Genomic DNA, 21,777 nt, shown 5'->3' on the forward strand with positions numbered 1-21,777 from the left:
AGGGCTTGGGACGACAGGGTTTGGGGTTCAGGTGTCAGTTCTATCTCATTGTGATAGAACTGAGAGGAGGAGATGGCAGCAAAGTCTTGAAGACGTAAGACAGTTAGCTAACATGGAATCTAGAGGAAGGACCTTCCAGGAAGAGAGACAAAGTTAGAGAAAACCTAGGACAGGAATGTGCCTGTGGTGTTCAAGGCATGATATGGAGGCCCTGGTAGCCAGGTGGGGAGCCACCTGGAGACTGGAAGGAAGGTTTGCACAGAGGGGGACCAGATCATACAGAACCCAGGAAGCTACTGGTGGGTCAGAGCCCTCAGAGAAATAAGGAAAGACGGCAGCATCAGCAGAAAAATGCTTCAAAGAATTGCTCTGTTGACTGTTGCACTGAGGATTGGTTCCTTCTGGGAGATGAGGGTAGCCTATGAAGACAAATGCCATCATCCTAGAAAGGCACATGGGCACGTCACCCTGGGGTGGCAGTGTGGAGAGAGTGAGAAGTAGAACCAGCTTCATGAGTCGACTGTAGTTGTGAAAAGAAAGGTTTCAATGACACTCCACGGAATTTTGTCTGGGCCACTGTGACCTGAAGTTGCCAGCCAAGGGTGGAGCAGGTTTGGGCAGGGGTAGGAAGGGTGGGTTTATCAGGAGTTCAGTCTGTGACAAGTTCAGTCGGAGATTTCTGTTACATGTCCAAGTGCTTATAGGGCCATGAATATATCTTCATATGAGAATTTGATTTATGTATTAGCTCCAGCACTCAAATGTGTTACAAAGTTAATTCTTCCTAAGGCAAGTAAGGTGATAAACTGATGGTGGAAAACAGGATAATTTTTTGCTTCCTGAGATTGTGAGGAAGCTCCATAGAGCTTCGAGTTCAGTGCTAAAGGAGATGCTGGTGTCAGAGCAGACAAAGCTAACATATGAAATGTAACAGCTTATGTATCAATGCCCAGACCTGGGTTCTGAAATCACAGTATACAAATAAGGGTAGCTAGGGAAGATCTGCCAAGGATTCACATAAAATGTAAAATCTCTGCATGTTCGTAAATGATAAGGTTAACGGGCAGTTCTGTGTGGCAGAATCCCACAAACAAGCCAAAAATGAAGGAGGCCAAAGTGCTCAGCCTGAATTCTGAGAATCCTGACTCTGCAAGAAAGAGTGAGAATTCAGAAGGCAGAGGGTGAAGGAACATTTGTAGGAAGACTACTGATATATTTGGGGAAGTTAAAGTGATGAGGCTGAGGGCCCAGGTGAGGGTGGGTCTGCTCAGAGTGGCCAGAGGTCAAGTTTGTCTTTCCTCTCCAGCCTCCATGTAGAGGCAGTGTCATTCTGCAGTGAGACCCCACCACCCTCAGCAATGCCCCTACTCACGCGCCCTCAAATGCACATTAGCTGCAATAGACCCCTTCCACTGAAATGATTCTAGAGTCTGAGGCTGTGAGCAGTAATAACTATGTAGTCACTCTGTCTTCACTGGATTACCTGTTCCTGTAACTCCTCACTGTTCCCGCATCTGAATTTCCCAGTATTCTGTGGTCAACCAGCATCCTCCCAGCCCAGTACCCAGTATCAGGACACAAGGCCAGCAGCTATAATCTGTGCCCTCAGGGGCTCTGGCCTCTTGGAGTGAGGCTATCCTTTTGTGGCTCGTTTTTAAATATTTCCATAAAATCTTTCACCTGTTATTTAGAAATGAGGGTTTGCGAGGCAACATTGAGATGTGTTTCAGAAAGCTCTGGACAAAGGCGTGGCTCCTGCACTCCTGGCATGTGACTGGGTGATTCACTCACCCTTGCCTTGTGTCAGGCTGGGCAGTGGGTAAAGTGAGATGATGTATGTCAAGTTCTTAGCTCAGCTCCCTTCATTAACCATGTGCTGAACAAACATCGGTTATTATGATTATGATTTTCACTATAGTGCCCATATGTGTTCAGATTCAGCTGTGGATTTACAAGAACAAACAGAATAAGCTTCAAAGCGCTCTTTCTTATCACTGTGTAAAATGTAATTTTAGAGTTGTGTGCACACATAAAAACACACATTTTATCACAGAATTTTACATAAATATCCACATCATGTTGTCAGTTTCAAGCTCATCCTGAAAAATACACAATGCATGTCTGGTTGGAGCCCAACAGAATCCACGTGAAGAGACAGATGACTGGGGACAAATCATGCATTGCAAAATCTTATCAAGGTCTTCATGTCTGTGATTAAATAAGTGCAGGTTTTTAGACTTACAGAAAATCTGTATTTTTTTTTTCTACTCCAGCTGGCACAGAAAGACAAAGCATTTGAAGCATCTGAATTGATTTTTTTTTTTTTTGCCCTAGGGAAAATGTGAATCAGGAAGTTTTCCAGAAGTATTCAAGTTCTGCCTGAGGTTGTACTTTTCTTTGAATCTCAGTAACCATACTCGATTCTCTCGCTGTAAGAGGAGTGGCAGAGAAGCTAAGTCAAGGGGCTAAGGAGAGACCAGTCCAACACTTCTCGGACACCAACATCACCTGTGCCCACTGCCTGGGCCATTGTCCTTTCCATGTCTACTTTCAGTCACCTTCACTTCATCAAAAAGGCTATGTTGATTTTAACAAAAAAATCTAAATTTGAGTAACTGAAATAAGTAATTCATCACAGCAACATGAGAATCGAAGCCCAGACTTGGATGCAACAGAAGTTTGGGAATGTCTCTGGGCAGAGCCACACTGAGGTGGAAGCACAGCCTGGGATAAAGACTGCCCAAGGTTCCAATTCTTCTACCTGAACCAAAGCTATAATGTGAACTCATAATCTTTGCACTGACAATCATTACTTTAGTTATTTTCACATGGCTTCAGTGGGAAATGGCCTTCTAAGGTAACAGTCAACAACACTCGCTGATCCTTCTGCTGAACTCACTAGGGCTGGTGCTTCTCTGAGGGCTCACGTGGCAGCCCACATGGTCCACCCTTGCAGCAGTGCTCTGGGGTTGGCCCTGCCTCACCGATGAGCAAAGGGAGGCGCAGAGAGTTTGCATGATTTTCCCAAATTACCAAGACAGCAGGAGGAATGTCCCAATTTAAACTGCTTTCAGCTAAAAAGCATACTGCTTTTAGCAGTTCACACGTATTTATCATTGAATTTTCATGAAATTCAAAAGTCCTCCCAAATGCCATCCAGTGCAGCACTTGACTTTATAAGCTACACAGGCACCTTTTTGCTAACAGTGATTCATGCATATGGATTTCGACAATATGGTTATATCTATAGGAAAAAGAACAACATCATATCTCCCCCTGTGCTGAGTCTATCCTATGCTTCCTGTGACATACAAAGGCAACTTTGGGGACCACTGGGAAAGTGCAGATGGAAAGCATTGGTAAGAGGTATTTGTGTGTTATATCCAGGAAAGACGAGGAATGGCCACTACATCACTAAGAGGACAAACTCAGGCTGGAGCAGATGTGAGCTGAGACAATGGGTGATGGTTCACCCAGATTCCAAGGATAATGCTAATGACAGGTGTCACGGGGATATGGTCACTCCACTCTTAATCCAGAGGAAGGCTCTGTGAACACAGCAGTGTGGGGCTACCCCATATAAAGGAGGAGGAGGTTGGCAAGTGGGGCTGGGAGAGAAAAGGAAATGTCACCAGTGGTCTTGGCTGGACATACATGGTTGGGTTTGACTGGTAGAGGGTCACATCTAAGTGTGGAGTATTGTTTGTTGTAGTCATAGGAGACAAATTCTGAAACAGATATACATATACACAGAGAACTGTGATCAGGTCCCTCTGAAGTGCCAGTGGAGTCACCAAACACTGGAGAAGACTGTGGCCTTGCTCAACAAGCGTCATTAGTCTCAGAGAGCCATGCCTCCATTTACAAACGACATCACTACCGCTGGCAGAGTGAGAGGATCGCTCACTAAATCCATGCCTGTTTAGTGTCTCAATACAGTTTATTCATAATTTACAATATAATGAAGTAATTTTCATTTATAAGGAAAAATAGTTTCAAAGGGAGAGAGACAAAGAGACAGTAAGAGGAAGGGAGAGGTAGGGGGTGCTGGAGTGGATGGATCCTGCAGAGAAACAGAGGCAGATGTGGAATCATTTTCAATGAGTATCTGCCTGTGGTCCTGTGGTAGGATGTGTCTTCCCTTTGATGAGAAACATAATTACTGACATATTTCCTGACCTACAAGACTATGCAAGCCACACCACTCATCCTAGACTTTTGGGGACAAATATATGTTGTTATCCAGAATTTTGGAGGGTTTTTGAAAATTAATATAGTGTTTATATCCCCAGTGGAGCTGGGCAGTATCCCCTAATCAAACATTTTAATTCTGTGAAGAAAACATATGGATGTTTTCATTAAGTGAGATATATAGAGATTTAAAATACTCAACATTCAGGTTTATATTTTGCTTCAGATGAGTTCAGGTTGTGTTACTTATTTTAATCAGCGTGTGACTTATAAATGCATGTTTGTTTTTCAGAACATTTTAAATTTAGAGACTATAAACAGTTGAATACCTATACTAAAGCTTTAAATTCATAATGATTCACTAGTTAATAACCCTAAAAATGTGTTATTTTATCTAATTGACTGAGAAAGCAAGACCCAGAGGATTTCACTCTCTCCTGGTACAGGGGTGACTTTCTATTTTCCTAACTGAAAGATAAACATCCTGCTTGACCATCTAGTTTCAAGTGAATTTATTTTCTTCACCAGCAAAAAAACAGTTTTTACTTGACTGATACCCAACCCCACTTTTAGATGCCGAGACAACAACACAGAATTTCAAACAACATGTTAGCAATCCTTTCCTCTAAATTCCCTTATGCCTATTCTGGTTTGTTGCCTTCATCATCTAGGAAACTCAATTTGAGATGACAGAAAAGCGATGTTTATTAAAGATTTCCAAGCTATGGGCTTTCATAGTTAAATTGGCATTTTCCAAATGTTGATGCACCCTGAGTGTAAAGGTGGGATTGAAGAGGCACTTAGATAAGAAGCTGTGCGGTGAGGATGGGGGTACAATGAGCCTGGTGAAGGGAAAGGAGGTAATAACCAAATGTTCAGCACTTGGTGTTGCATTTAAAGAACAAAGATATGAGAATATTTGGGGGTCATGGTATCCTCTTGCATCAGTTTCTGGGAAAACGGATACAATCAAATTGGAAATTCAAGATCAGAAACAGAACTCTAAAATGAGTGTAATAACCTAGGTATGCTAAGAAAAGGTATACTTTTATCTGTTTTTCCCAAACTGTGACTGTGCAGACAAGAACCTTAAAGTTTATTGTCAGAACAGAGTGTAAATTTCTAAACTGCAAGGCTGATGCAGATGCTGCACCCTCTGCTGAGTTACAGGTGAGGATTCAACCGGACAAGGAGATGAGCCCTAGCACAGGGTCTGGCTTATGGTACGTGCTCCGTAAGTTGTACGTATTACGACTGTGATTATCATTTAGATAATTTATAATCATCAGTTAGACGTAGGTTATAATACCTCCTGTCTAGAACCTTTGTCTTGGGAGCACCTGCAAGCTTTGCTTGCCTAAAATGTGTGGATAATTCAGTATTTTTATTATGTCATAAAATCATGAAGAACCATCCTGAAATAAAGTTTAAGTTTACCTTTTAAAAAAAATTATGTGAGACTTCCTCAGGTTAAGTTCAATGTGAGTAATAAACCCTTAGCAAAAAAAGTGAACTTTCACGGAGAGTTCATCGCTGCAGCGCCCTGTGACAGGTGTGCTCCCGGGCGGCAGTCACATGCTCAAATACTCAGTGAGTCAGAGTTTCCTTTCACTAACACACAAGGTTAGAAACAGGTCACAGGCTCTGAGTCAAACGATTGCTAGGTTTCGGCTTATGACTCAAAATCTGACCTTTGCTGAAAATGTTATTATGCAACACCACACTCATTTGCATCATTAATCAATATGAAGGGAGATTAGGAATAACTTCTTTGGATTCTGAAGCCCAACTGTTGTGGAACTAAACCCATAAAAGCTGTTTAAAGGAGGTTCAAGGTAAGAAATTTATTACTATTTCTAAGTTTCATTAAAGCTTAATTCCCACAAACATAAACTATATTTATTCTCCAGATATAATATTAGCATTTCACACAAAAAGTTGAAGTAGAACTTGAAAGACAAACAGCCATGAAAAGCAAAAGTAAATCACGGGAAGAATCATAAATAAAACAGAAACCTTTAGAGATGAGCTTTTTGTTTTCTTTGCTCCTGACTGACTTTATGGAGAGTGCGCCATCTAGTGGAAATTCATAATAAATGCAATCTTATTGCCACTACTCAAAATGTTAGAGACCTAGAGACTTTTTTTCCTCTTGTCGTTTTAACAATCTGTACAGAAGATTCTGTACAAAGCTTATAAATATTGTTTTAATGCAGTTAACCTATAGAAGTTGATGTCTGGACCTGCACAATTTCCATTCTAAAGTTGAGCAAGAGTACTTTTCTGCCTGTTCTAGATATTGTCCCAATTTTTCAAACAGAATAGTATGTTTAGGTGCCATAGCTCTGAAGTAAACCTCCATAAACTGTCATATCATACTTTGAAAACTTTTAGTTCTAAAAACGGACCCAAAGCCAGCTTTAATTATAAGGCATTAATTACAACAATGTTTTGTTCTCTCTGGAGTTCTAATCACATAAGAACGTGCTAAATATTGAGTATCTGCAGTACACAGTTACTGCAAAATGTTTGTTTCATGTAGGTAATGAGTTGCTTTTAATCAAGAAGGGAAAGGTGCACGTGAGGAGGGCAGGCTTTCGTGTTTGCAGTGTTTCAGGCGCAGCGTGCATCGACAACATCTCATGACAGGCTGCGCTGGGGAAGGAGTGCCGAACAAGCAAAGGGATGTTCACCTGGTAGTGTAGGTGCTGGTTGGTTCTATTTAACATGTGTGTCAACATCCTTTCTTAAAAATCAGATGAGTAGGTGTGATAACAATAACACTCATAACTGTGTGTATACACACGTATGTAGGTACTCAGCATATGCATGTGTGTGTAGTGACACCCTTCACCCGTGTACACTAACTTCAAGGAGGAGACTCAGAAGGATCACCAGTTTGTGAAAGATTAGAGAGCTAGCAAGCTTAGATTTATGCTACTGATTGTAAACAAGCCAAATAATTTCCAAAATTTCCAAAATTTTGGTACTTCATATACATAATCACTAAACAAAAGATTAGACCTCAACTCAAACTCCTCAAACCTTAGCAGTGCTGAAATGTGAGAAGATCCACCAGTATTGTAACTGTGAGAAGACACATATAACAAATCACAAAAAAATTGTGATATATAATATGTTATAATTTGAAAAAACAGCTTGTTTTATTATAAAGAATATTTTGCCTGTGGAATTCTCATTGCACAAATGTTCCAACTGATATTTTTATGAATCCAGAGGGACAGTGTATATTTTTCATTGAAGAATGTTGTTTTGTGCCCATTAGACATTTATAAAACATTTTAATAAAATAACTTCTTTGTTCGGGGAATTGAATTATTCATTATTTTGCTGAGTTCTTTCCTGTTGGAGCTTCTCACAAAGCAACCCCTGACTGTTTGACTTTCTAAATAGCCTAAGTGATTCCAAACCCTCTTTTGCAAAGAGAAATGGATGTTAGAACTAGAGCTCAATAAAGAAATGCTTATTTTCTCCCACACATTCAGGCACTTCAAAAAACTGGTCCAAACCACAGACCAAGAAGTTAAGTTGTTTCTTTGAATGGCAGATTAGATTACTGCCTGTTTCTCTTCACTGCCGGGTGTCCATACTGCCAGCACACCCCGTGCACATGCACAGGTGTAAATGTACAGTAGCACCCTCTAAACCGGTGGGCTGCCATAAGCTTCGAGATTTTGCTCGTAAAACAGATTAGAAACACAGTAATCCAAGACTTCTCTTCCTCACAGCCTACCCTGAAAAGCTAACCCACGGTTCCCAATCTGATGCTTTTCCTCCCAGGGACATGTCTCGTTAGAGACTGTGTAGAAATATAAACAGTTGATTCCAGGTAATGTTTATTTTCAATACTGCTGGGGTATAATATATTTATTTCAGTACAAGCCTCTTTGTGGCCTGAGTTTGATTTCCTCTTTTGTGAAGTTAGGGAATTGGATCGAGACATTTCTAATGCCCTACAAGCTTAGAATCTCTGTTTTTAAGGTCACTAAACTCTGGGGTGTCATGCTTCAATTTCAGCATTTTCTTTTTCTTCCGAATTTCTGTTGTTTGGGGGACCGTATACCCCAAGATAGCCTTTCACTTTAAATAAAACACAATTTTGACAAGGCCTTAACTTCTGACCACTCTTCTTCTATTCAAAACGACAAACTATATGTATACTGCTGGATGTAAAATTTTCAGAGAAACTGAATGAGCATGATTAATAATATCATGGCAAATTAGGATACAGACAATTCATTCCCTTCCCCTGGCCCTGTGTGCCACCGTCATTCGACCTCACAGCAACAGCCATGACAGGGGTTGCCCTGCAGCTTTTCCATCCAGTTCTAGGCGCTCAGCCCCCTTTAAACTCCGTCGCCCTGGAAGACGCCTCTCTCGCCAGCTTGCGCTTGCAGCTCCGCTTCACTGTCTAGTCAGCTTCTCCACCTTCCGGTCTCAAAACCAGCACTGCGGGTCCTCAGACCCTGCTCCTCCATGAAACACCCTTTAAGTTTCCTCACAACACTTTTCATAAAATTATGAAAACTCACACCATTCTTCTTGAACAAATGTCCAATGCATAATAAACCAGGTGGGAACAGACAACTGAAATTAATCTTCAACTCTTCCTGAGTGTGGGTCTTCTGAGACCAGCATTGATTCACTAGTGAGTCTGGATGAGGACATCCAGCCCCCTCTTTCCCTCTTCTGAATGGGGTTTACTCTCCTGACGGTGTCCTTCCCATCCCCATGCAAGTTGGGACCGATCCTTCTGGGGAGACACACTGGATCAGACAGTTGGGGAAACGCACACATTGCAAGGCATTCCTCAGCTCCCTATCTTTAGAGCCACCTCAGCTCCATCACCATCCTATGACCAGAGCTTCATCATTTTAACAAACTCTTTCTGCCTCCAGTGCAGGAAATCAGCCTCCAAGTTTATGTGTTGTTTGTCTTAAGCCATTATGTAACCTCATCTGTTATTAATGAATAATAATTGCCCAAATAATATTCCCCATTTTTCAAAAGACTACCAAAGATTAGGAATGCATAACTAATGTTATATTCAAAATACCAAAAAGAAGTATAAAAATTATACATGCACACATTTTTTATTCTTATCGAAAACTAGGACAGTAGAAATGTAAGTTAATACATGTACCCAAGAATTCACCTAAACATACAATAAACAATTATATCCTGTTACACAGATGGTAACAGTAGCCAATTAATCTCTTTTGGTCACATTTATTCTCTGAAAAATAAAAAGAAAATTTAATATTGCCAAATGCAATCAAAGTTTGATGGCAGAAGAAGATAGAAAATACATAATCACTTACCGGTGTGCACATAAATTATTAAGGTGAAGTCCATATTTTTCCTCAGCAGATAACCCATCCATCAACAAGTAGAAAATGAGAAAATTGCTCTGGCCAAGAGGTTGTGAAACAAGTCTGGATTTCTCTAGCATATATGTATAAATTCTGGCTGGTTAAGAAAATAAAAGTGATTCTGTTAAATGTTATTATTAGTTTCATGTCCATAAATTTATATATATATATATTAATTAATTGCAGAGATAATAATGCAGCATCTTTTCTAAACAGTATTAATAGAGTCAATTTTTAGAGCAATTTTTAAGGCCAGAAAAATTAAGCAGAAAATAATGAGATTTCCAATATACCCTCTCTCTTCCCTCTCCAACACCATGTTTCCCCTAGTATTACCATCTTGCAGTAGTGTGGAACACTTACTAACATAGATCAACCAACACTGACACATCATTATTAACTCAAGTTTACACTTTACACTGGTGTTCACTCTTTCTGTTGATAGTTCTATGGGTTTTGAGAAATTCATATGGTCATGTATCCACCATCACAGTGTCATGCAGAACAGGTTCTTTGTACAAAAAATCTCCAGTGCTCCACCTATTCATCCCTCCCTCTCCCCTAATCTCTGGCAAGCACTGCTCTGTTTACTGGTTCCACGGTTATACAGTCTCCAAAATGTCACATAGTTGGAATCATATGTATGCACCCTTTCAGACTGGTTTCTTTCACTTGCTAGTGTTTGGTGTTGTCAAGGTTTTAGGTTTTAGCCATTCTAATAGGTGTGCAGTGGTATTTCACTGTTTTTTTTTCTTTCTTTTGTTATTGTTGTTCAATGGAGACAACTATATTTCACTGTTGTTTCAATTAGCATTTCCTAGATGACATATAATGTGGAGCATCTTTTCATAAGCTTAATTTCCATCTGCATTCCTTCTTTGGTGAGGCATCTGTTATGATATTTTGTCCATATTTTAAATTGGGTTGTTTGTTTTCTTACTGCTGAGTATTAAGGGTTCTTTGTACATTTTTGAGAAGTCTTTTTTATCAGATATGTCTTTGACAAATATTTTCTCCAAGCCTGTGTCTTGTTATTTCATTCTCTTCACACTGTCTTTTACAGAAAATAAGTTTTCAATGTTAATGAAGTCCATCTTATCAATTATTTCTTTCATAGGTTGTGCTTTTAGTGTTGTCTCGAAAAAGTCATTGCCAAACCCAAGGTCACCAGGTATTTCTCCTTTATTATCTTTTTAAAGTTGTATAGTTTTGTTTTTACATTTAGATTTATGATAGATATTGTTAGAAATATCTATCAATATAATATTGTTAGAAATTATGATAATTTATGATAGATTATTTTTTGTGACATGATGACTACATTCATTTTTTTTCCATGTGAGTGTCCTGTTGTTCTAGCGTTGTTTATTGAACAGACTATCTTCTCTCCATTGAACTGCCTTTGCCCCTTGGTCAAAGGTAAGTTACCTATGTTTGTGTGGCTCTGTTTCTGTGCTCTCCACCCTACTCCACTGATTTAGGTGTCAGTTCTTTCAACAATACCACCCTGGCCAGATTACAGTGGCTGCATAGTAAGTCTCTCTGTTGGGTGGCACTGGTGCCCAGCTTTGTTTCTCCTTTTCCATGTTGTCTTGGCTACTCTGGTGCTTCTAACTCTCCATATAAACCTTATGTCGATATCGATACAATAACTTGCTGGGATTTTGGGGGGATTGTGTTGGATGTATTGATCAAGTTAGGAAGAACCAAGAGCTTAACAATATTGAGCCTTCCTATCCATGAACATTGAATATCTATCTATTTTAGATCTTCTTTGATTTTCTTTTATCAAAGTTTTGTAGTTTTCCTAAGAAATATCTTGTATATATGTTGTTAGATTTATACCTAATTATTTCATTTTTTGGTGTTAATATAAATATGTTGTATTTTAATTCCAATTGTTCATTGCGGGTATTTAGGGAAAAAATTGAATTTTACATATTAACTTTATATCCTGAAACCTTGCTATAATCACTTAGTAGTTCCAGGAGATTTTCTGTGTGTTTGTTTCCATTCTTTTGCGTTTTTTACAGAGACAATCATATCAACAAAGACAGCTTGATTTCTTCCTTTCCAATCTGTATACCTTTTATATGTTTTATTTTTCTTATTGCATTATCTAGGACTTCCACTAAAATGTTAAAATGGACTGGTGAGAGGGAATGTTCTTACCTTGTTCCTGACCCAACATAGGAATTATGTGCACAAACATAATCTACAATAAGACATGTACTTGCTTCTAACAAAGGTGTCAATAGAAATTATAGAATTTTCTTGATTAATTCTCACAATTTGATAATACCAGTCATAACCTTGGCTGGTGTGGCTCAGTAGATTGAGCACCAGCCTGTGATCCAAAGGGTAACTGGTTCAATTCCCAGTCTGGGCACATGCCTGGGTCGCAGGCAGGTCCCAAGTTGGGGGCGTATGAGAGACAACCACACATTGATGTTTTCCTCCCTCTCTTTCTCCTTCCCTTCCGCTCTCTCTAAAAATAAATAAATATTTTTAAAAAGAAAGTACCAGTCATATTGCTATGATATATACCAATAGAAATTGATTATAAAGTGCTTTATAGACACTAGCAAGTATTACTATCAAACAGAGCAGAACAGTATATGGCCTTGTGATTATCAAGGACCAGGGACATCCACAATACTCTGTCGCTACTGGAAACACTGCAGGGGATGGGGGGGACTACAACAAACATAAGTATGACTTGAATTTATGCAGATATAATGTAACATATAGGGTGCATGCTAGAAAAATTTCAAGGCCTATATTGAAATTATAAAAAGGAATTGAATCATGATTTATAGTATAATGATAGGTAATGAAACAGATGCTTTAACCATAAAGTCTACATTTCTGTTAGGGAGTGAGATAAGTAATGTGTGCATAAAGCAATGCATGCCCAGTGTGAATAGCAGCCATTCATTTGATAGTTTACTGTGGTCTCATGGGTCCAGAAGTAGGACTAATACCTAATATTCATTATTTTGGTCCTCTGCCTTTAAATATTACAAAAACAAACAAGAAACCCTCATCATAAATATGTGTGGTTGAAATTTATTTCATAATAGCTGAAAAATGACAAAAGTATGCTATATAGGAATCAAAACCATGATTTTGCCTCAGAGATAGGACTGGCAATTCAAAAGTTAGTGTTATTAGAATTTATGGGTATATGTTTGGAATGCAGAAAATCTTACTGCTTCCTGAGGACTCTTTTCATTTAAATTTAGATTCATTCTAATCATTATAAGTGGTCAGTAAATTATTATGTATTTGAATTTTGAATGCAACTGTGAATTACTGTAGTTTTCCACTTTGATGCAAGATTTAATGGTCAATAATTTTTTTTAGATAAAAAGTTAGCAGTTCTCAGGAAGACAAATAGATTTAATTATTCCCTATATTTGAACTATAAACAACACTTCATACAACAAGTCTGCTAATAATTATCCTAGAGTTCAGCCTCTAAAAGCAAAAATGTTAGGTGTCTCAACTTGGTTTCATACAGCAAATGTACTTGAAAAAATTAAACCACTATTATAGTGCTGTGTCTGTTATAAATATTGTACATGGTCAATTTAGCCAGATAGTATGATTATCAGTATTTTTTAATCTCAAAATTAATAAACATTATTAAGAAAAGTAATATTAGACACTTTTTAGAAATGTGTCATAAGTGTATAAAAAAGGCACTTTCAAAATATCCTTTTAATTCATGGCATTAAAGCCCAAAGCTGCATTTAAAATTAGGATGAAATAGTGTAGTTTCTTTTCCCTTTCTCTATATGTATTTAGTCAGGTGATAGGTAACTTCAAGTTGAGGTCTTAATTATTAAATTTTATTTCATTTTTTGCCTTCCTAAGAAAATAATTTGCTGACAAATTTCATTTTAATATTAATAATATTAAGCACAAAGTAATTAACTGATCAAGAGAATATTTTTTAAAATCTATATACACAGGAAATAAACTACCGTATTTGTTCCCTTCTGTTATCATCTAGTCATCAGCTAAAGAAATATCAGCTGAGAATGGAGGGCTGAGCAGTGGCCTTCTGAACATCATGCTGCTATGCTCAGGGAAATGGTTGACCATACACCCACTTCTTCCAGCCAACATATAAACTTAAATTTAAAGCAGCAGTCAAACCTAATCCAATTCCACACCAAAGAATGACATTAGTACCTTTCATCTAAATTCAAAAACAGCCCCGGCTGGTGTGGCTCTGTGGATTGAGCACCGACCTGTGAACCAAAGCGTCACTGGTTCAATTCCCAATCAAGGCACATGCCTGGGTTGCTGTCCAGGTCCCCAATAGGGGGCACACAAGAGGCAACCACACATTAATGCTTCTCTCCCTTTCTTTTTCCCTCCCTTCCCCTCTGTTTAAAAATAAATAAAATCTTTAAAATAAATAAATAAATTCAAAAACAGTATAATTACTAATCATCCTAGTTAGTGCACCTCCAACAGTGAACAAAATTGCTGTGGATTAGCAGGATTCTGATCAGTAGGATTTTTAAAAATATGTACCTTGAAGTAGCTTTAGATGGAAGAAAACACAAGACAAACCAAAAATTCAAATTTCTATTTGAGATCTTTTATGTCAGAAATAATCTTGACTAGATATATACTTGTAACTCTGCATCTTTTCAGTAATCTGTGTAAAAATGTATGTTTCTCAAAAAGTTTTAGTAATGTAAAATATATGTTTGCATATTATATATAATATGTAGGCAATATTTATGTACTTTATGTACTTTACAGAGCTCCGATTTTTTTTAATATGAAATAAATTAGAGGATATAAACTTCCCTCTCATTCAAGGAAAACAAATGCCTACCTTCATTGCCCTTTTGACTTCCAGAAATTTCCAGGCCCAATTCTCACCCTGCCCCACTCATCTAGCTGTAAAGTAAGACCTGTTCCCAGAAAGCCCCATCATGTGTTCCATTAGCAATCACCAAAAGCACATTATTGATTAATAATATAGCCAAATAGTCTCTTTCACACTTAATGCATTTATTTTGACTTCATTATTAATGAACATCAATGCTAGGGGTGGAGTAAGTGAAAAGTCCCTCAACTAGGAGTCCAAAGTATGGGAACTAGTCCTAAATGGGACATTTCCAATCTCCATGGCCCTCTTAACTTCTCTTTGCCCATCAGTAAGTGAGGATTAAAACACACAAAGGCCCCATAATTTCAGTGTACTCCAAAAGGGAGGAACCACCAGTTAAAGTCCCTATTCTACAGCAGGCACTGTGCTAGGTGCTTTTCAAACAATATCTCCTTTAAATTCTGTTGCAATCCTTTTTTACATTTAAACCGAAGAGACTTATCTCCAAAGCCCAGGTTGTTTGCGCTAAAAGATGCCATTCTTCAAAGGAGATAAGATGAATTAAAGTTCTCAGAAACTAGGACAGGGAGAACCAAGATGGAGGCGTAGGTAGACACACTGTGCCTCCTCACACAACCAGAACTGACAGAAAATTGAACGGCAAGGAAGTCCGACACCAAGGAAATAAAAAATAAACATTCATCCAGACCAGTAGGAGGGGCAGAGACAGGCAGCCGGGCGGAGAGGACTCCCGTTGCGGTGGCGGGACCCAGACTGGCGGAGTGTGGGACAAACAGGGCAGGCAGTCTGACCACTAGCAGACCCCGGGGCCCCATATTCACGCAGATAAACCGAGAGGGCCAGACTCAGAGTGGCGGAGAACGGGGCAAGGAGAGTGGCAGGTAGCACCAGCAACCCCACATTTGCGCACAGATAAACCAGATAAACAGTGGGGAGTGAGGCAGACCACGCAACCCAGGGCTCCAGTGCGGGGGAAATAAAGCCTCAAACCTCTGATTGAAAACGCCCGTGGGGGTTGGGGCGGCAGCAGGAGAGACTCCCAGCCTCACAGGAGAGGTTGTTGGAGAGACCCACAGGGGCCTAGGGCGTGCACAAGCCCACCCACTCGGGAACCAGCACCAGAGGGGTCCAGTTTGATTGTGGGTAGCAGAGTGAAAGATTGAAGTCTGGTGGAGAGTGGAGCGGGCACCATTACTCCCTCTCGAACCCCTCCTGCACGTACAGCACCACAGCACAGCAACCAGCCTTATCCCACCCCGGTGAACACCTAAGGCTCCGCCCCTTTAAGTAATAGACTCGCCAAGACAAAAAAAAAAAAAAAAAAAATGGCCCAAATGACAAAACACTTCAAAGCTCCAGAAAAAATACAACTAAGTGAGGAAGAGATAGCCAACCTGTCGGATGCACAGTTCAAAACACTGGTTATCAAGACGCTCAGAGAATTGGTTGAATTTGTTTGAAAACTAGATGAAAAAATGAAGGCTATGCTAAGAGAAACAAAGGAAAATGTACAGGGAACCAATAGTGAGGTGAAGGAAACTGGGACTCAAATCAACGGTGTGGACCAGAAGGAAGGAAGAAACATACAACCAGAAAAGAATGAAGAAACAAGAATTCAAAAAAAATGAGGAGAAGCTTAGGAACCTTCAGGACATCTTGAAACGTTCCAACATCCAAATTATAGGGGTACCAGAAGGAGAAGAGAAAAAACAAAAAATTGAAAACTTATTTGAACAAATAATGAAGGAGAACTTCCCTAATCTGGCAAAGGAAATAGACTTCCAGGAAGTTCAGGAAGCTCAGAGAGTCCCAAAGAAGCTGCACCCAAGGAGGAACACACCAAGGCACATCATAATTACATTAGCCGAGATTAAAAAGAAGGAGAGGATCTTAGAAGCAGCAAGAGAAAAGGACACAGTTACCTACAAAGACGTTCCCATAAGATTGTCAGCTGATTTCTCCAAAGAGACCTTACAGGCAAGAAGGGGCTGGCAAGGAGTATTCCAAGTCATGAAAGGCAAGGACCTACATCCAAGATTACTGTATCCAGCAAAGCTATCATTTAGAATGGAAGGGAAGATAAAGTGCTTCTCAGATAAGGTCAAGTTAAAGGAGTTCATCATCATCACCTTATTATATGAAATGTTAAAGGGAGTTACCTAAGAAAAAGAAGATCAAAAATAGGAACAGTAAAAATGACAGCAAACTCACAGTTATTAACGACCACACCTAAAACAAAAACAAGAGCAAACTAGGCAAACAACTAGAACAGGAACAGAACCACAGAGATGGAGATCACATGGAGGGTTGTCAATAGGGGAGTGGGAGGGGGAGAGGGGGGGAAAGGTACAGAGAATAAGTAGCATAGATGATAGGTGGAAAATAGACAGGGGGAGGGTAAGAATAGTGTAGGAAATGTAGAAGCCAAAGAACTTATAAGTATGAGCCATGGACATGAACTATAGGGGGGGAATGTGGGAGGGAGGAGGTGGGCAGGATGGAGTGGAGTGAGGGGGGGGGGGATGGGACAACTGTAATAGCATAATCAATAAATATATTTAAAAAAGTTCTCTGTAACTTTTAAAACATAGTGCAATTGAGAGTATAATACTAAGGGTAATTGATGCTGATAATAATGAAAGCAAAGACTGTTTTCTGGTTTGTTTTTATTTATTTTTATTTTTTAAAATATATTTTATTTATCATGCTTTTACAGTTGTTCCATTTCCCCCCCTTTATCCCCCTCTGCCCCCCATCCCCCTCCCACCCACATTCTCCCACCTTAGTTCATGTCCATGGGTCCTACATATAAGTTCTTTGGCTTCTATATTTCCTATACTATTCTTACCCTCCCCCTGTCTACTTTCTACCTATCATTTATGCTATTGATTCTTTGTACCTTTCTCCCTCTCTCCCCCTCCCACTCCCCTGTTGATAACCCTCCATGTGATCTCCATTTCTGCAGTTCTGTTCCTGTTCTAGTTGTTTGCTTAGTTTGCTTTTGTTTTTGTTTTAGGTGTGGTTGTTAATAAGTGTGAGTTTGTTGTCATTTTACTGTTCAACTTTTTTATCTTCTTTTTCTTAGATAAATCCCTTTAACATTTCATATAATAAGGGCTTGGTGATGATGAACTCCTTTAACTTTATCATATCTGAGAAGCACTTTATCTGCCCTTCCATTCTAAATGATAGCTTTGCTGGATACAGTAATCTTGGATGTAGGTCCTTGCCTTTCATGACTTGGAATACTCCTTGCCAGCCCCTTCTTGCCTGTAAGGTCTCTTTGGAGAAATCAGCTGACAGTCTTATGGGAACGTCTTTGTAGGTAACTGTGTCCTTTTCTCTTGCTGCTTCTAAGATCCTCTCCTTTTTAATCTCGGCTAATGTAATTATGATGTGCCTTGGTGTGTTCCTCCTTGGGTGCAGCTTCTTTGGGACTCTCTGAGCTTCCTGAACTTCCTGGAAGTCTATTTCCTTTGCCAGATTAGGGAAGTTCTCCTTCATTATTTGTTCAAATAAGTTTTCAATTTGTTGTTCTTCCTCTTCTCCTTCTGGTACCCCTATAATTTGGATGTTGGAACGTTTCAAGATGTCCTGGAGGTTCCTACGCTTCTCCTCATTTTTTTTGAATTCTTGTTTCTTCATTCTTTTCTGGTTGTATGTTTCTTTCTTCCTTCTGGTCCACACCGTTGATTTGAGTCCCAGTTTCCTTCCCATCACTATTGGTTCCCTGTACATTTTCCTTAGTTTCTCTTAGTCTTCATTTTTTAATCTAATTTGTGACCAAATTTAACCAATTCTGTGAGCTTCCTGATTCTGGTTTGTTTTTAAAATCAAGAGTTGAAAAATGAAGGTAAAAGCCTTATTATGTTTGCCATCTCATTTGTATTAACTCTAAGGTTTAAGTTCCCAAAGCAGATACCATATATTTATTGGAAGACATTTCCAATTGTTAGTAAATTTCAATTTCCACTTAAATATATCTTCATGGCACAGAAAAAATAAGAAGCCAACTATTCTTCACATTTTACATGTGGACTCTGGGCCTTCTTTCCTTTGTAGACCTGTCAGCATATTTTCCTTCTTTGCCCATTGGAACATGATACAGTGCTGTAAGAAATTTTTAAAAAGTCCTATTCTTAGCATATACAAATTCTCATTATGAAGAAATTGATAACTAGCTCTACCTCACTGGCTCTGGTTTAGAAACTAATCCAGAGTTAATTACTGATAACGTTTTTCACCTATCTCACACTCTCAGTAATGTGTCCTCCATTGGCATGAATGAGTTCATGATGGTTTTTCGCAATTTCCTCCTTGAACTGAGTAATGACTGCTTCACTTTATTTTTCCCTTTACAATGACATTCCTTAGAGTCATTAACCCAACAGACACTTAATGCATGCCTACTGGAAACCAGAGCAGACAAGATCTCTGCCACCAAGGGATTTATGTACTAACAACTCTTGGACAGTAATACACGATCACATTCTCATATTGATTATGTTTATTCTATGCTGACACCAGGAGACAATAAAAGCTATCAAGTCCCTCCAGTAAGCAGCCGAACATCTGATTAATAGTTAACAAAGTCCTTTGTGTCTGGACTTAGAGAATGTGAAGCAGTAGGTAGCATCTTTAAAATAATCTAGTCCCGGTGTCCTACCTGAGGTCAGACTACTTTTAGCACATTAGGTGCCAGCTCTTTCGTCCTGCTTGAAGGCATCCAGCATCGGTGTGAGAGAGTACTTAGCAATCGTGAGAAAGTAAGGTGGGAAGTTCTTGTGATTAGGTGAAAATACTCCTTCTCTGAAACCTTTACCAACTTTTGATAATATGCACAATAAATCTTCATATGCATGAGGCTTTCTATGGCAGCAGATATTTGAAGCCACTTGTCATATTTCCCTTGAGTCTCTCTTCCTTTTCATTGTAAACATGTTTAGTTTCTTCAAAGCTCACTCCAAACATGTGGCATTTCAATTTTCACTCTCTTGATAAACGTTCTCTAAATGCATTTTTATTTTTACTCTTAAACTTGGGAAACAAAGAACTGAACTCCCAGTCTGACACCTTCAGACTTACCCTGCTGCCATGTTGTGGGCATTCTGCTTCTATTCCTGTAGTCTCAGCACTGGCTTTTATTTATTTGTTTTCTAACTTGTTAGTAGTTATTTTAGTCTTAGAATTTCAAAAACTGTGGAAAACACCACAAAATCATTTTGCAGAATTTTAGAAGAACACAGGAAGAAACTACCCAACAAAGGTAGGTGATAGGAACTAAATTAAGGGGTCTAGTGAGGAGAACAGGAGGATTAGAAAAACAATGTGGAAAGTGGAGAAATGTGGAAAGTACCTGGGCTGCTGTTTTCCTAAGAGGAGAATAAATTCAATTATGTACCCGGCTCAAAGTGTACTGAATTTATGCTCATCATTCCTTAATGATTCTGAGGGCATTTGAGAATCTTGAAGTGCCTCAGGTCCACCTTTATGAATATTTATTGTCGCTGTGTCACAGTGTGCTGCCTGCAGAAGCTGCTGTGAGAGGTATTTGTGGATTTGATTATGCCAAAGCTGTGTGGAATTGAGTGCTAACAGCACTGCTGATTAACAGAACTGCTCACTGTAGTGTTTTCCAGTCCTTTTTTTTTTTTTCATGTGTATGTATGCAATTATTTTCTAAATGAACATTCCTGAAAAAGAGGACATGTTAAATGCTATCCAGGAAAAATAGTAATGGATAAGATCTTCAGAGCCAGTCACTGTATCTTGGCCTTGGGAAAGGGAGTACCAAAAGGAAAGACGGAAAAGGTCATGCAAGTGACGCCCCAGACAGGCGTCACTCCGTGCCAACTGTGCCAACTGTGTATAAACTCGAGTGGCCGGCTGTCCTTGGGTTGAGCTAGAAGAGCGCCTCTCGAACTTCAGTTGTTCACACAAATCTCCCAGGATTCTTGTTGAAGCATAGTCCCAATCAGCAGGTCTATACTTGGACCTAAGATTGTACATTCTAACAAGCTCCAGATTATGCCCATAGAGCTTACCTCTGGGTTACACCTGGATGACAGGGGGTTGAAACATGCAGCTTTTGGAACTTCCTACCCCCTTAAGTGCCATGTCTCTAACCACTGCACACTGAAAGCTCAGGGGAAAATTACGGTCACAAAGTGTTCAGGCTGCACCTTTTATTTGGAGGGACAGTCTCACTGGGGTGTCATAAAACCATGACATAAAGACATTTGTGCCTCAAGACATTTCTCCTCTGAGGTCTTCCTAAAACAGTAGATCTTAGCCATGGATTAAAAACAAAAGCACAACAAACAAAACAATGAAAAACTTTCCTATTGCAGAATTTAAAGCTTCTATTCTCAATATCTAAAATTATCTATTTTACCCCTTTTATGAATTTTTTTACCAAATTTCACTTAGTAAACATTTGATTTTGAGATATACTTACTGTAAAATACGGTTTTTATTTCTAAATTATGGTCAAAACTTTTATTTCCTGAAGGGAAGATAGAGTAACTTGAAAACACCAAATAAAATTATCTTTCAAAAATTGCTGAAATTAGCAAAGGTTTGTGTGCTAACAGATTTTATAAAATTTTTTAGCCCTGGCTGGTGTGGCTCAGTGGATTGAGCACTGGCCTGTGAACCAAAAGGTCACTGGTTGGATTCCCAGCCCGGGCGCATGCCTGGGTTGCAGGCCAGGTCCCAGGTTGGGTCCATGTGGGAGGCAACCGATCGATGTGCCTCCCACACATTGATGTTTCTCACCCTTTCTCCCTCCCTTTCTCTCTCTCTAAAATAAATAAATAAAATCTTTAAAATTTTTTAAATAAAATAAATGTTTTTAAAATAGTTGATTCCTCTAAATATACTAGGCAATCTACCTACAATTGTATTTATATTCTTAATTTGCATGGATAAACTGTTTTTATTAGAAAGATGTAAAATTCTAGATGGAGCCTAAATTAGTTGAATTTAAAAGAGGGGATTTTCATAAAGTACACATTAAATATTTAAACCAAATAAGAAACAGTTCTCTCTGGGTTTTGTTGGGTGATTATTTTGGTGTTTTGTTTTAATTCAATCATTTTAAAAATATAAACTCCATTTTGTTTAAAATAGATTTTAGTGTGTGTTGTATGAAGAAATTATATACTGAAGTTATAATTTTATATTTGAGTTCATTTCTGTGTTCAGCAAATATGATTCATTTCAGCTCTTTTTGGTTTGGCTCCTTATTATACAGTTTATACAGTAATCATTTTAAAAAGTCCACCTTGCATTTCAAAATATTTTTAATTCAAAATA

General features: G+C 38.9%; 1 protein-coding gene across 1 annotated transcript in view; it reads right to left on the reverse strand.

The window, feature by feature from the left end:
• The window catches only part of MYO16 (myosin XVI), a 518,514-nt gene that overhangs the window by 278,654 nt on the left and 218,083 nt on the right, over window positions 1–21,777 (reverse strand). Inside the window, exon 16 of the mRNA XM_053916793.1 lies at window positions 9,534–9,681. Within this exon, the coding sequence (XP_053772768.1) occupies window positions 9,534–9,681 (148 nt within the window). The remainder of the gene's footprint in view (window positions 1–9,533; window positions 9,682–21,777) is intronic.

This window comes from Desmodus rotundus, chromosome 13 (genome assembly GCF_022682495.2).
Source record: "Desmodus rotundus isolate HL8 chromosome 13, HLdesRot8A.1, whole genome shotgun sequence".
In the NCBI taxonomy this organism is placed as follows: domain Eukaryota; kingdom Metazoa; phylum Chordata; class Mammalia; order Chiroptera; family Phyllostomidae; genus Desmodus; species Desmodus rotundus.